The sequence below is a fragment of the Sinocyclocheilus rhinocerous genome, unplaced genomic scaffold (genome assembly GCF_001515625.1).
Source record: "Sinocyclocheilus rhinocerous isolate Xijiao unplaced genomic scaffold, SAMN03320098_v1.1 scaffold552, whole genome shotgun sequence".
NCBI classification, from domain to species: Eukaryota; Metazoa; Chordata; class Actinopteri; order Cypriniformes; family Cyprinidae; genus Sinocyclocheilus; species Sinocyclocheilus rhinocerous.
The window spans coordinates 464919-480079 of NW_015625574.1; the positions used below are offsets into that span (position 1 = coordinate 464919).

The 15161-nt window shown below is 40.7% G+C and overlaps 1 protein-coding gene across 1 annotated transcript in view; it reads left to right on the top strand.

The window, feature by feature from the left end:
* Positions 1–15161, top strand: part of dst (dystonin) — a 159104-nt gene that overhangs the window by 93994 nt on the left and 49949 nt on the right. Inside the window, exons 35-43 of the mRNA XM_016566904.1 lie at positions 562–650; positions 775–883; positions 8731–8883; positions 9337–9570; positions 9746–10030; positions 11609–12148; positions 12707–12883; positions 13934–14057; positions 14316–14524. Coding sequence (XP_016422390.1) covers positions 562–650; positions 775–883; positions 8731–8883; positions 9337–9570; positions 9746–10030; positions 11609–12148; positions 12707–12883; positions 13934–14057; positions 14316–14524 — 1920 coding nt within the window. The remainder of the gene's footprint in view (positions 1–561; positions 651–774; positions 884–8730; positions 8884–9336; positions 9571–9745; positions 10031–11608; positions 12149–12706; positions 12884–13933; positions 14058–14315; positions 14525–15161) is intronic.

A 15161-nucleotide genomic window follows, 5' to 3' on the forward strand; every position in this document is an offset into this window, starting at 1 on the left:
AGTCAGGAGACATTTCTGTGTGGAGTTTCCATGTTCTCCTTGACTGGGTGCTCTGGTTTCTCCTACAACACAAAGGCATGCAGAATAAGTGAATTGGAGACACTACATTTTCTGTTTGTGAACTCCAATGAATTCCACAATTGTCCCCCACCTGTGGTCTGAGATGCTGGGATAGGCTTCAGCATCCCACTGACCCTACAGAGGATAAGTCCGTTTGGAAAATGGACAGATGTATAGATGGGAATTACAATACCTTCTTGTTTGAACTTTGTTTCTTTTACTGTTTTAGTTGAAGTGCGGTCATTGACCTTTGGATCCAAAAATATATATAAGATTAAATCATGGAATTTGTTTTCAGATGTTCAATAGTATCATATGCCTACATTTTCTGCAAATTGTATGGCTAATGGTTGTTTAGCAAACATTTTTCTGAGTTCCAATAGTTAAATGGCCTACAGTAGATGTTGGATGAAGTGGTTTTCGAAGTCATCTCAACCTAATTGTGATTTACTAAAACACTGTGCTTGTAAAGCTTTATTGACTTCCTATGTTTTATTATAGATGTCACTGGAGGAGATGGTGACAAAGAAGGAACAAATTGGAGAAGCATTGAGAACTACCCAGCTGATGCTAACCAAACACTGTGACAAGTATGTTATGTCCACGGAAGGGAAAGCATTCACTGAGAATGAATGGCGGCTCTAATAGCATTGTTTCTTTGCATGTGCTTGCATGTCTTGTGAATTGATTTTGTGAAATGTTTTCTTTCACCAGAATGACTGAAGAAGAAAAGCAAGAAGCAAAAGAACAGCTGAAATCTCTTCATCAGGCCTACAGCGAGCTCTCTCAACAGTGTTCAGATGCAGCTTCCTCAGCTGATCAGGTGAGATAAAGATATTCTGCCACTGGCAACCCAATGCTGGTTATATATGGTGGTTATTGTATGTGAAGTGTAAACACTTTCTCCAACGGCATGATTAACCTTTGTTTTGACAGCTTGAAATATATAGCATGGTAAGATCTCAGCCACTTTAACCCTTTAATCCCACCATTGCGAAGATGAAGAAAGACTTTGTGTGTAATTGAAAACTTCATGGTCAACTGAGTATGCTGTAAACATACATTGCATGCCAGCCACTCTCACTCTTTCTTCACAGCAAACCCTGAGGACATTCTTTTTGTCTACATGGGGTTCAGCACACTGCAGATAATAACATAATGCCCAGCGAGTTTTCTCTAACAGTGTTGTTCTACAAAATACTAAGAGTTCTGTTCACAGATGCATGTAAGCTTTTATTGTGTGCCATTTCTCTTGCTGATGACTTGCACTGTTGCACACGAGCTAGTCCAATCCATGGACCGGGTGAGTATGTTTGATCATTTTTATAACCAATATTGCAATGGAAATGTATCTAGTGATCATGTTTGAACATGCATTTAGAAACATCCTGATTTCTGTTATCTCTTTCCAGGCACTGCAGGTCATCCAAGGGATTCTGGATGTTGAAAGTGGAGCTGTCATGTCTGTGTGTTGCTCAGTGAACAACGGCCTCATCGACCAGAACACAGGAGTTGGTCTTCTAGAGGCCCAGCTTATAACCACTGGACTCATTTGGCCTGAACAGCACTTGTATATGGATTTGGAGGACGCATTCAAGAACAGACTTGTGGATGACGCGATGTGCAAGCAACTGCAAGAGTTGAATGAAGCTAAAAAATGTCTTCAGAATCTCCAATTTGCTTTAGAACCCTTGCCGGTTATAACAGCCCTGGAAAATGGGGCTATATCTGAGCAAACAGCAATAAAGATCATTGAAATCCAGCTTGCAACTGGAGGGTTAAGACCGACATACACTGGTGATATTCTACATCTGGAAAGGGCTTTTCAACTTGGCCTGATACCCGAGTCACTGTTTATCCAGATATTGGAGAGGAAGGATAGTTGGAAGAACTTGATTGACCCCAACACTGCAGAAAAAGTCACACTTAGTCAGCTTATGCAGAGCAGCATTGTGCACAAGCTGACAGGACTTTGCCTGCTTCCAGTGAAACGTGGAAAAGATGGAAATATATCCCTGATGACTGGGAGAGAGATTAGCATTATGAAAGCCATGCACGAGGGCATCATTGATAGAGAGACCATGTTTCGGTTGCTGAGCACCCAGTTGTTTGCAGGAGGCATAGTTGACCCCAAAACTGGCCGAAAGCTGACTGTTGAGGAGGCCTTATCCGAGGGTCTGATCGATCAGGACACTGCGAGTGAGATACTGAGCCATCAGGCCCAAAATGGTGGCATTGTTAATCCTTGCAACAGGTCGAGACTTACCGTCGATGAGGCTGTCCAGTGTGACTTAATAAGCTCCAGCAGTGCATTGTTAGTTCTGGAGAGACAGAAGGCCTTCATGGGTCTTCTTTGGCCTAACGCTGGTGAAATTCTCTCTTTCTCCACCTCTCTTCAGCAAAACATGATCACAGGCAAACTGGCGTCTGAGCTGCTGCGTAACCGGCACAAAATAACAGCCTTGTACATACCTGAAACCTCTGAGGTAGTTGACATTGACTCAGCGGTGGAGAACAACTTAGTTGAGACATTTACAAAAGAGTTGTTGAAGACAATAGAAATCCCAGATGTGTTCCCTGATATAGATGAACTGAATAACAGGTTTTCATCCTGGCTGGTAATGCGGGAGCTTCAAATCGATGGATCTTGTTCAGCCGGTGAAGAAATCAGTGATGAAAACAGCACAGATGCACCATCTCCCTCTGAGGCGAAACAGTTATTTATTTCCTACCTCATGATGAATAGCTATATGGATCCAAAGTCAGGCCAAAGACTGTTGATCTTTGATTGGCAGTTAAATAAAATGGCTAAATTACTCTTTGAAACATCAGAATCAGAACATGTAGATGAGACTAGCGGACTTCATATGAAGGTTTCAGAAGAGTCTCAAATGAATAACAACATTTCTGACAATGACAACGCTTGTCTGAATGCCGATTATAGTGCTTTGGGAGAATTGCAAATATGCAAACCTTTGGAAAGCACAATGGAAAAAGAGCATGGAGTGGTGAATTCTACAGCATTACACAATTGCCTAAAACCTACTCTACCCTCTGAATCTGTAATAAATACCATAGAAACTGATCGCAAATGGGATATTTTCCTAGACAGTGTTGGACATATGACTGTAATTGAAACTAACAGATGAATAGCTATATGGATCCAAAGTCAGGCCAAAGACTGTTGATCTTTGATTGGCAGTTAAATAAAATGGCTAAATTACTCTTTGAAACATCAGAATCAGAACATGTAGATGAGACTAGCGGACTTCATATGAAGGTTTCAGAAGAGTCTCAAATGAATAACAACATTTCTGACAATGACAACGCTTGTCTGAATGCCGATTATAGTGCTTTGGGAGAATTGCAAATATGCAAACCTTTGGAAAGCACAATGGAAAAAGAGCATGGAGTGGTGAATTCTACAGCATTACACAATTGCCTAAAACCTACTCTACCCTCTGAATCTGTAATAAATACCATAGAAACTGATCGCAAATGGGATATTTTCCTAGACAGTGTTGGACATATGACTGTAATTGAAACTAACAAACTGTCTAAGGATTCTACATGTTCAAACACAGACAAGTGCCAAGCAGAAACAAGTGACGTAGCTTCTCCTCAACCATCGGAAGCAATGCAGTTACCACAAACAACCTTTTCTATAGTAGCAACTGCCTCAAGTTTGTGCTCGATGGAAGTGAATCCCGAATGTCATGATGCCAATAAAGGCAAGGAAAAACATTCAAAAGACTCCACACTATTGTCCAGTGAAACAATCAGTTATACAGAAATGCCCTCTGAATTTCCACATACAGAGGTTGTTTGGGATGACAAACTTGAGAGAGATTATGCCATTCATCTTCTTAGGGCACAAGTGGAGGAAGGTGGGATTTTAGATGTCACCTCTGGAAAACGGTATGACCTTGAAGCTGCTCTCGGTAAAGGCCTTATTGATGAAGAGACTGTCTTGGAAGTACTCGCACTGCAGCTTCAAGAGGACGGTTTGAAAGAGACCGAAAATGCTACATTGTCAGTTCTGAACATTTCTGTCAGTAAAGGCTGCATCTCAAGTAAGGGAGCACTACAGATCATGGAAAAGCAGAACCTTCTGGGTGGTTTCTATGATGCAGCAGCTGGAAAAACCATTCGCATTTGTGATGCTTTAGAGACGGGTCTGATTACTGATGATCTCAGCAGAAGTGTTCTCTCTTCAGAGGCAATCAGGAAGGCCATCATTGATCCAGAGGGAAAGTGTGTGCTCAGTGTAAACGATGCCCACCAGTCTGGGATGTTGGATGATGAAGAGGCTGAGAGGATGCTACATTCACAACAGGATGAAAGGGAAGACGTTATGGTGCCTGACTTAGCAAAAAGAGGCCAGATGAGCTTGAGATCAGATGAAGCCACGCAGGTATCTACAGACATAGCATGTGTGAGCAGTAGTCAGGGTTCTCTGTTACCCACCATTACTGACACACCATCTAAAGGTATTTCAACAAAAGACAATATGTTTGATACATTTTCTGAGACTAATGGAATAGGGGAGGATTGTGATGAACAGTGTGCTAGTTTCAAGACTATAGATTCCAAAAACAACACAGACACTACAGATGAAAGAGAAAGAGGTTTCACTTTGGAAGGAAATGAGACAGAAAGACCACATAACAGCGTGGACACTTTTGTTGTTGATGATTCTTGTAAAACTGTAAGTCCTTCTCCATGTGTCAGGCAGGTGGCATATCTTGAGACAACGACGAGTCAGGTTGTTAGCCCTGTACAGAGTGACTGTGGGATATCATGTTCATCACAAAGTGATATCTGCTCTGAAGAAAGGAAATCAGAGAGTGTACCTAATCCTGAACAGGAATTCAACAGGTCCAAAGTGGAGTCTGAAACAAATGCATATTTTGACACAAGGTCTTCTGAGGGCTTAAGCACTTCAATACCAATGGCAGAAGATGTTGCACAAGTTATAACACTTGCTGAACCGCAGTCAAACTCATCTTTATGTTGCACAAGTGCCACTATAGCAGGGGTGAATTTAAGTACTGATGAGCAGCACACATTAGCTCAGAATATGCTGAATGAGAAAGAGGAGGTGTCATCTCAGACCAATGCATCATATAAATACTCCAATAATGTAAGCGAGAACCTAGATGATGAGCATTCTGTTGAGGATTCAGGTGTGTTTAGTTCTGAAAATAGAGTAAAGGACATGGTTAAATATGAGGACAGAAATGCACCACAAACAGAAGTTGAGCCCAGTGCGGTCTGTGCAGAAAGCAGTATTGACTGTAAGGTAGAAAAGAATGATGACACTGAAAACTCTGTAGGTTTCAAAGGATCTGAGGACACATGTCAGCTCAATTTAATGGATTTAGTTGGATCAACAGTAAATTCCGAGCAGTTACCACTTGAAATTGTTACTAATTCTAGTCAAGGTGATTCAAGTGGAGGTAACCATAACATACAGCACCCAAGTGAGCAAGGCATATTTTGTAATCATGTAGCCCCAAAGACCACTACAAAAGATGAGTTAGCCAGATCATCTGAATCAGACTTTACAAGTGACAATGATACACAAGTAAAAGACTTGGTAGAAACGCTAGAGTTATCCTCAGGTCATTGTTCACAGGATATAATCACAGAATTCAATGATTTGCAGTCTGCCTCCCAAATTCCAAGTCCTTCAGTCAAAATCATGCTTGATCAAAATAGCGAACAAAGCGGAGACATCTTCAACCAGTGTCAAGCTGGAGATACAGTGGTTGCTGAAGGTGTACACCAAGATGATCTTCATTTACCTCACATGGCAATGGCCGAAGATGAAAGTTTACCAAAATCAATGGGAGGCAGTGATTTAAAGTCTTTTTTAAATGAGATAATCCAAATGAAGATGGATGGAGCAAGTGTGGATGAGACTCAAAAACAAAAATGCCAAGCCATCGATAGCATTATTAAAATTATTCAGCACCACTCTGGAATCTCACCAACCAATCATCCCAACTCAAATGAGAGAGGTGGGGATCCTGATATCCTCTTGGATTTGAAAAAACATGAAGAACGAAGAGAAGCTCAGAACTGGCCATCTGATGAGAGTAATGATGAACCAAAGCATCAGACTGATCTACTGGAGATGATTCAGGGGATCTCCACAGATAGAGATAAAGGAATGCTCGAGGAAGTGGATGGAAAGCCAAGCAGCCCTTTGGGAGGCACTGCCCTGAGAGAAGAAAGCATGGAAGCCAAAATCATTCCTGTTCCAACCACAGATGATGCTGCTGCTGCAGATGACGACTTCCAGCCAACCGACTCGAACCACCTGGTTTCTATGGCAGAGGATCCATTCATACAGCAAACAGACGGAGTCAAACCTAGAGTGAGTACTGATACTACTCTCAACTGAGTTAGATGCTGATTTTTGTATTATCAACTCTGCGTCATCCAGATGCATGTTTTGGATGAAGGTGTAAGTATAATGGTGTACTTCTTGCAGAGATATTCCACCCAGAATTACTTGGAATGTGTTGGGAGGCTTCAGGATCACTGTGATACTCTTGAAGATATAAGAAGCGACTTGCAGACCAAGGGTCCGTTGGCAGAAGACATTGAGGGGTTGCATTGTCAGTTAGAGGAAGTTCAGGTTTGTCACTTATAAAATATAAAGCCTCAGTTCCCTTGACTCACAGAGTTGTTTGCCTGTGCCTTCTTTCTGCATAGTTATCTGTGCTGTAGTCTATCGCTTGTTCCTTTTATTCTGTCGCTCTTCTTCACAATTCCTTCCTTTTGTTCCCCACCTACTCCCACACTGTTTCTAGTCTCTGGAAGCACAGATTGCCGCTCTCCCTGACTTGCTTACAGCAGATTTGAGTGTAGCAGAGCAACTTCTGAATTCCGCTGATGAACTCGTTCCCACGCAAATCCACCAAGATTTGGCCACAGTCTATGTAGATTTACAGAATGCTTTCACAGATGTTTGCCACTTGTCAGCTGAGCGAAATAATGCTATTCTGCTAGCCATTGAGACAGTGAAGGTTAGTAAAGGCTTGTGAAAAGAAAGCAAGAGTAAATAGAGAATGATGAAAATTAGATTCTCACACTTGTTCAAATATGGGTTACAGATCCATTTGGAAACCTTGTATCAGGATTTGCTAAGCTCTCTTCAGAAGGTCTCAGCTTGTATGCAAGACAATTCTGAGATGGTGTCTAAGCTTGATATCATGGATGCTGATAACATAGGAATAATTAAGAACAAGATTCAGCAAAATAAGGTAAGTTGACTTGTGTTATTTCAAAGTTGCGTGAAATACAAGTCTTTTCATACAGTTAAAAAGTGATGTCTATCTCCCATATCAAATGAAGCCACTATCTGTTCAACAGTTTTGCTTAGTGTTTTTCATTGTTCGTGATTCAGGACATAGAGAAAGACTTATCAGGAACCCGACAGCTCCTGGAAGATGCTGCTTTTGATATCCAAAACTTCATTTCTGAGCATGCTCAGTTCCTGAGTCCCACTGACAGCAGACACCTTCTAAGGGCTCTTAGCACTACTCAGAGATCCTTCAAAGAGCTCATGGACAGAGTCTTCACTCAGAGACAAGCTCTAGAGATCCAGTTGGAGATCTGTGAGGATGAGACTCAGCAGCAGGTCTGAGAGAGATCGAAGAGATCACACTGACCATTGACCTTTATCTAATAACATTAAAATGCATGAAGTTGCTGCTTTGATGTGTGGTATATTTTGATATGAAGCACTGGAAAACTCATTGCCCTTAAAGAGGAAACCCAAAAGACCCCATGAAGTGGCTTGTATGCAGTTTCCTTTGGTGCATTGACATTCTTCCTTTTGAAACAAGAAACTGGTGCAGAACATGTTGAACAATTTGCTAATCCTGTTTAAAAATAGACAACAGCACTGTGTTTAAGCCATAGTCATTAACTTCATTTGCTACTTGATGTTGCAAAATGTGGATATGCCCATGGGTAGGGTTGCAAAAAGGTGGAAAATTTCCAGTAAATTTAGGAAATATTCCAGAAATTTTGGAAACTTTCCAGGATTTTTTTGGAATAATCCAGGGATTTTTGGAAAGTTTCCGGAAATTTACTGGAAATGTTCCACCCCTTTGCAACCCTACCCATGGGCAATGGCTATTTTTTAGCAATTTTTACCAACTTTTAGGAGTTTAGGAGCCTGTAGAGTAAATTTCAGCCTCAAAACTAAATTTTTCACTTTGTGGGGTCTTTAAAAAGAGTTTTGGTCTATTCATGAATGTATTATTTGTGTGCGGTGTGATGTTCATTGCAGTGCTCTGAGTTTAATCACGTTACTTTTTTTCTATTTACAAATCAGAAAAGCCATGGCTTGATCACTGCCACCAACTTACCTTCTTCTGATCATGTTTGCATTTTTCAGGCTGCCTGAACCATTTCAGCTCTTAACTACCAAAGGACCAACGTTTTATTCAATGTGGATATGCTTTCCAGCAGTAAAGGCAGCACTAACCCACCTTTCTGTACCATTGCCAAAATCCCTTTGAACGGCTAGCATGTTTACAGCATACTCAGTCACTACTAATGGTTAAATGCTCAGTATTTGGTGTGCTGCTGTGTTTTAGCTCTGTGGAGTAGGTTTTAGTTTTTCTTTCTAACTGAGTGTTTATGTGGTAGGCTGCTGTGGAGAAGCAGAGGGAGTTTTCAGAAAAGCTGCAGGAGCTGTTTGATGATCTGACACAGACAGAAAACCGCCTCATTGGCCACCAGCAGCAGGCTGCCAGTGCAAAGACTGTGGGAGACCTCCAGCAATACCAACAAGAGCATCAGGTACAACCTGTTCTACGACTTGTACATGTAATGCATTCATTTGTAAGGTTATTGGTGGTCTATGTTAAGCATCATTACCTGTGTCAAAACATAGACACAAATCTGATCCCACACATTTATGGAACAACCATGAAAAATATCTGAAGTATAAATAAGGTGTGCTGTTAATTTTAAATGACCCAACACCATTTTTTAAACATCCTAGCAACTCTCACCCACACCACTCTAGCAAGACTCAGTAAATGCTTAGCCATGCAACCACACAAATCAACCTAGCAATGCCCCAGCAATACACCCAGACAACTGTACCAACACCTTCACAAGTGCCTAGCAATGCGTTGGCAATGGTTGGCAACAGGTAACCCTTACCTGTGGTAAAATCACTGTAACACATGGCCTTGTGTGGCTTGTTGTGATTAATTGTGTGTGTGTGTGTCTATGTTGGTCTCTCAGGCTTTACAGAAAGACCTCCAGGCTAATGCCAGTGCGCTCAATGAAGTCATCAGTAGCACAAAGAAGTTTCTGGAGGAGAATCGCAGTAAACTCACTCCAGAGCAGATATCGGCTCTTGAGAACAAACTGGAGGAATTGAAGAGCAAAGCGAATATGCTTAACCAGAAGGCAGAAGAGTCAAGGAAGGATCTAGAGCAGGTTTTGACCAGTGCTATCAAGCAGGAGACTGAGAAGGTTAGAGGGGAAAAACACTTTCCCAAACACTATTCAATCAAAAGGTTTCAAAAGATTGAATTTAGTCACTTCCTCCATTGCATTTAGTTTGTGTTGGCTCTAAGACGTATTTTTGTTTACTTTCTTTGATTATTTTCTGTAAACCAAAGCTATTTTTCCTCTCTGTACTGTACAGGAGGCAGCTGTTGAACAACTTGAAGAGAGCAAAACTAAGATTGAGGGTCTTCTAGGCTGGATCTCCAACATTGGGAAAGAGAAAGAAATGGGTGGAATACAAAAGGACCAGATGGTTAAACAGAATGGAAACATGCCTGAGTACACATCAATGAAGGGAATAATTGGAGAGGAAGATGATCCTAATGGAAATGCATTAGATACTACAGACAACACAAGTCTACATGCTGGCGAAAAACAAGACGGTAAAGACCTGGATCTGGACCAGCAGTTTAACAGGGTTCAAGTAAGTACTTGAGTATATACTGTACAGTGGTGCTTGAAAGTTTGTGAACCCTATATAATTTTCTATATTTCTGCAAAAAAATGACCCCAAAAACTGTTTTAGGTCCACCCACAACATTTTAATTGGGTTAAGGTCTGGACTTTGATTTGGGCATTCCAAAACATGAACTTTAACCATGCTTTGTTAGAACGACTTGTGTTCTAGGGGTCGTTGTCTTGCTGCATGGCCCACTTTCTCTTGAGATTCAGTTCATGGACAGATGTCCTGATATTTTCCTTTAGAATTTGCTGGTATAATTCAGAATTCATTGTTCCATCAATGATGGCAAGCCGTCCTGGCCCAGATGCAGCAAAACAGGCCCAAATCATGATACTGCAATCACCATGTTTCACAGATAGGGCAAGTTTCTTATGCTGGAATGCAGTGTTTTCCTTTCTCCAAACACAACACTTCTCATTTAAACCCAAAAGTACTATTTTGGTCTCATCCATCCACAAAACATTTCTCCAATAGCCCTCTGGCTTGTCCACATGATCTTTAACAAACTGCAGACGGGCAGCAATGTTCCTTTTGGAGAGCAGTGGCTTTCTCCTTGCAACTCTGCCATGATACCATGGTTGTTCGGTGTTTTCTTGATGGCGAACTCATGAATATGAACATTAGCCAAAGTGAGAAAGGCCTTCATTTGCTGAGAAGTTACAATACTACTGTGTACTATTACACTTCTCATGCAAAATGGAATGGAAGCCAGGCAAAGACAATGATCTCATGTAATTTTCTGCACTAGATGGCAATTAAGTAATTTGGACATCTTCTTGCGTCACTTCTTTCTTTTGGAGTGATCTTTGTTGGTCTTGAATTAGTCTTGAATTTCCTTTAATATTTTGGTCGCATTTGTTTCAGTTTTTTGTGGGTCATACTTATGCAGAAATATAGCAAATTCTAAACTTTCAATCACAACTGTATATGTAAATATCATGACTTGACAAACATTTCACCTACTGAGATTTTTTAAGAAAATGTAGAAACAAGGGCTAAACAATTATATTCACCATAAGGTCATTTATTTATATTGGTGCATTAGACCCAGAATATTTAACTTAATGGTGACTGTAACAACGTTCGTAGGCACGGGAAGAAGGAGGCGGGAACCGGCGAACACTTAAACAAAACTTTAATAAAATAAGCACAAAATAGCGCGACAGCCCCTCGCGGACGACTGTCGCGCACAAAAGAAACCAAAACACAAAATAAAATCCAGGCCTGGTCCTCTCTCGTCCAACACTGTAGTCACTCCTCCTTTATCCTTCCGGAGCTCCTCCGTGAGACTCGAGACCGGTGAGTGGGTGCAGGTGTCCCTCATTAGCAATCACTCCACCGGCCTCGCTCCGTTCCCACGGCTCTCGGCCCCGCCCCCGCTCGTCACAGTGACTTGTTAACAGCCTAAATGAGATTCAGGTGAAAAAGGGGAAAACAATTCAACAACACTGAATAAAACGCATTCGATTTTAAAATTCAAAGGAAATATAATGGCAATAAAATGCTTTGACTTACTAGCTCTTGATTCTCGATTCACAGGCCCACCACCAGGAGATCTTGTCCCAACAGCAGGATCTGATCATCGCCACACAGTCAGCACAGGCGTTACTCGACAAACAGGCTCAGGTCCTGTCACCCGCTGAAAAAGACAAGTTACAGAGGGACATTAAAGAGCTGAAGGGTCGCTACGAGGCCTCTCTCACGCAGGCCGAGCAGCAGATGAAGCAGGTCCAGACCGTCCAGGAGGAGCTTCAGAAGTTCAAGGGGGACTGTGAGGAGTTTGAGACGTGGCTACAGCAGGCCAAAGGGGAGATGAAGGAGCTCGGTGCGCCCGCTGCTGGTCTGGACACTCTGAGTAACAATCTACAGAGACAGAAGAGTTTCTCTGAAGACGTCATGTCTCATAAAGGAGACCTGCGCTTCATAACCATCTCCGGTCAGAAGGTGCTGGACGCTGCGAAGGCCTGCGATCACAGTGAATCGGACGGCCTGCCGATGGTCGATATGTCCGGGACTTGTGCTGCAGTGAAAGAAAGGCTGGACTCTGCCGCCAGTCGCTACAAAGCCTTGCATACGCAGGTATTTCAAATGTCAAATCCTAGAGGTCACTGCAAATCAAAAACAAAGAAAGAAATTCTGTTTTGCTTTAAAAAATGAGCCTATTTCCAGGAACATTATAATTGAATTCTCGGTCACACTTTATTTTAAGGTCCAATTCTTGCTATTGACAAACCATTAATTACGACTTTTGCCTCAATAAACTCCTAATTTGCTGCTTATTAATAGTTAGTAGGGCAGTAGTTAAGTTTAGGGTATTGAGTAGGATTAGGGATGTAGAATATGGTCATGCAGAATATGTGCTTTATAAGTACAGCCAATATGTTAATAATAGGCTTGCTAGCTAATTAATACTGAGAATGGGTCCCTAAACTAAAGTGTTAAGAGTAGTTTCGAATCATTTTGCTGGATGGGAAATTAAGCACTTTTTGATTACAACCAATAGATGGCAGCATTTGCCTCTAAATTCTGCAAACAGTATTCAGCAGAAACCCTTCAGTCTTTTATATAAATAATAAAAAAATGAAACTAATTCTTTTAAATGATACACTGAAAAAACATACTTCTGATGCATTTCAGTGTAATCAGCTTGGAAATAACCTGAAAGACGTGGTGGACAAATACAAGAAGTATGAAGATGCCAGTGGTGCTCTGGTGAAGTGGCTGAATGCCTCTGAGGAAGAGTCCAGAAGGCAGCAGTCTGAGCCTATTGCTGGAGACCCACAAACCCTACAGAGACAGCTGGAGGAGACCAAGGCAAGAGCATTATGACACGATAACTGTATTTGTCCAAATATATACATTGTATTGGTCATTCTCATTTGAGCAATTACATTTTTGGAATTTGAGTATTATATAATCATATATAACAATGCTACTACATCCACCTGAAACTCATGACAGCATAAACTCTCACTTCTGAGTGCCAACAAGAGTTCAAGATGTCATTATAGATGTCATCTCCAGCTGCATACCCATTACTCTCTTTGAAACAATAGAGCTACAGTGGAGAAAACAAAACAAAATCTGTATTTTCCCAAAGATAAAAACATCCATACAAACTAATAATAATATGTATTATATAGACCAAAATATACCTAATCAATATATTTTCCTTAGACATAAGCCAGAAAGTTACCTAATATCTGTATTTTTTTTTTTTGCAATTTAATTTCATCATAAACAAAAGCTGAACAAGCTATGAAAGTATTATTTTCACTTAAGATAGAACTAAAAACAGCACTCTAGTACTATTTAAACAAATTTGTTTCTTTATTTTTTTTCTATGGAGACTGTTATTCGCTTTCAGAAAAACTGAACATACCAATATAAAAATGCACTTTAAATAAATGACACAGTCGTTTCATTTATAGCCCTTAAAACATGCCACAACACATATAACTTACAGTAGCTCAGATTTAATTTGCTTGTGTTGTATTATAGCTCGCTGTTCTTGCAGAAGTGGATACAGAAGCAGACAATGCTAATCATACTTAAATAGATTACTTCTCCCATGATGCACTCAGACCAGATTCGGCTGAGCAGCAGTGAGATCAGATACACACACAGAAAATATATTCATGCTGCATTACTGTTCTCTAGGGATGTACTGTATAGTACAACTGTCTTCTGACCTTGTATGTATATGTCCTTATGCTAAATAACTCAGCCTTTTTAATGTCCCTGTGTCGTATGGCCTGTGGAGATGGATATAGTTCACACACAATTGATGTTGTGCTTTTAACATAATCAGTCTATTGGCTGCAGTCCTATTAGTGGAGTGTAATAAGCATTGGTCTGTGACAGAGTCTTCAAGGGCAAACAACGTCCCGTCAGGCTGCGGTGGATACGCTGAGAAAAACAGCTGATGCCTTGATCAGTGCAGAGGGAGACCTGCTGTCCCATCCAGGGGAGATTCAGGAGACAGTGGGTGAGTCAAAAATCTCACAAAAACATGTCTGGGTCACATTTCACACCAGAAGCATAAAAAAAAGCATTTTGAATAAAGAAAATAAAGCCTATTTTAAGACCATGAAGAATTTAAATCAGCATAACTTAAAAGCAGTATAACATATACAAAGAAGTTTACATTATGTATGATTAGATGCTAAAATACTGTAATAAGCAGTTTCTTTTCATAAAATATTTTTGGGAAGAAAATCATTTATTAATGCTTTTCTGTTTGTAGATGACATCGTAGAGAGATACGACAACCTGTCGAAGTCAGTGAGTGACCGCAATGAGAAGCTGCAGGTGACTCTGACGCGCTCCCTGAGTGTGCAGGACGGCCTGGATGAGATGATGTCCTGGATGGAGAAGGTGGAAGAGAGTGTGAAGGAGACACCTAAAGTGCCGCTGGACTCCAGCTCCATTGCAGATGCACTTAGCAAGGAGGCAGTATGTGACCTTTGACCTGTCATCCAAAGATACTATGCACTGTATATTACAAAGCGAATACGTAACCACATAGCGAAAACTTACCAGACAAAACTCTGTAATGCACAGTTACAGGGATAGTCCACCCAGAAATGAAAATACCGCCTCATGTTGTTGTTGTTTGCATTTCATTCTTCTGTGGAACATAAAAGAGTTTATGAAGAGTATTGGGAACCCAACAGTTTTGGATCCCATTCACTCCCATTGTATCAATATGAAGAAGAACTTTAAGATGACTTGAATTCAAAATTGACCAGTGCCAGTCAGAGATAGTGTCTGGGAAAATATGTGACCCTGAACCGCAAAACCAGTCATAAGGGTCAATTTCTCGAAATTGAGATTTATACATCATCTGAAAGCTGAATAAATAAGCTTTCCATTGATGTATGGTTTGTTATTTGTAATTTTTGACTGAGATACAACTATTTGAAAATCTGGAATCTGATGGTGCAAAAAAATCTAAATATTGAAAAAATCGCCTTTAAAGTTGTCCAAATGAAGTTCGTAGCAATGCATATTACTAATCAAAAATGAATGTGTTTTTATATTTACAGTAGGAAATTTACAAAATATCTTCATGGAACATGATCTTTACTTA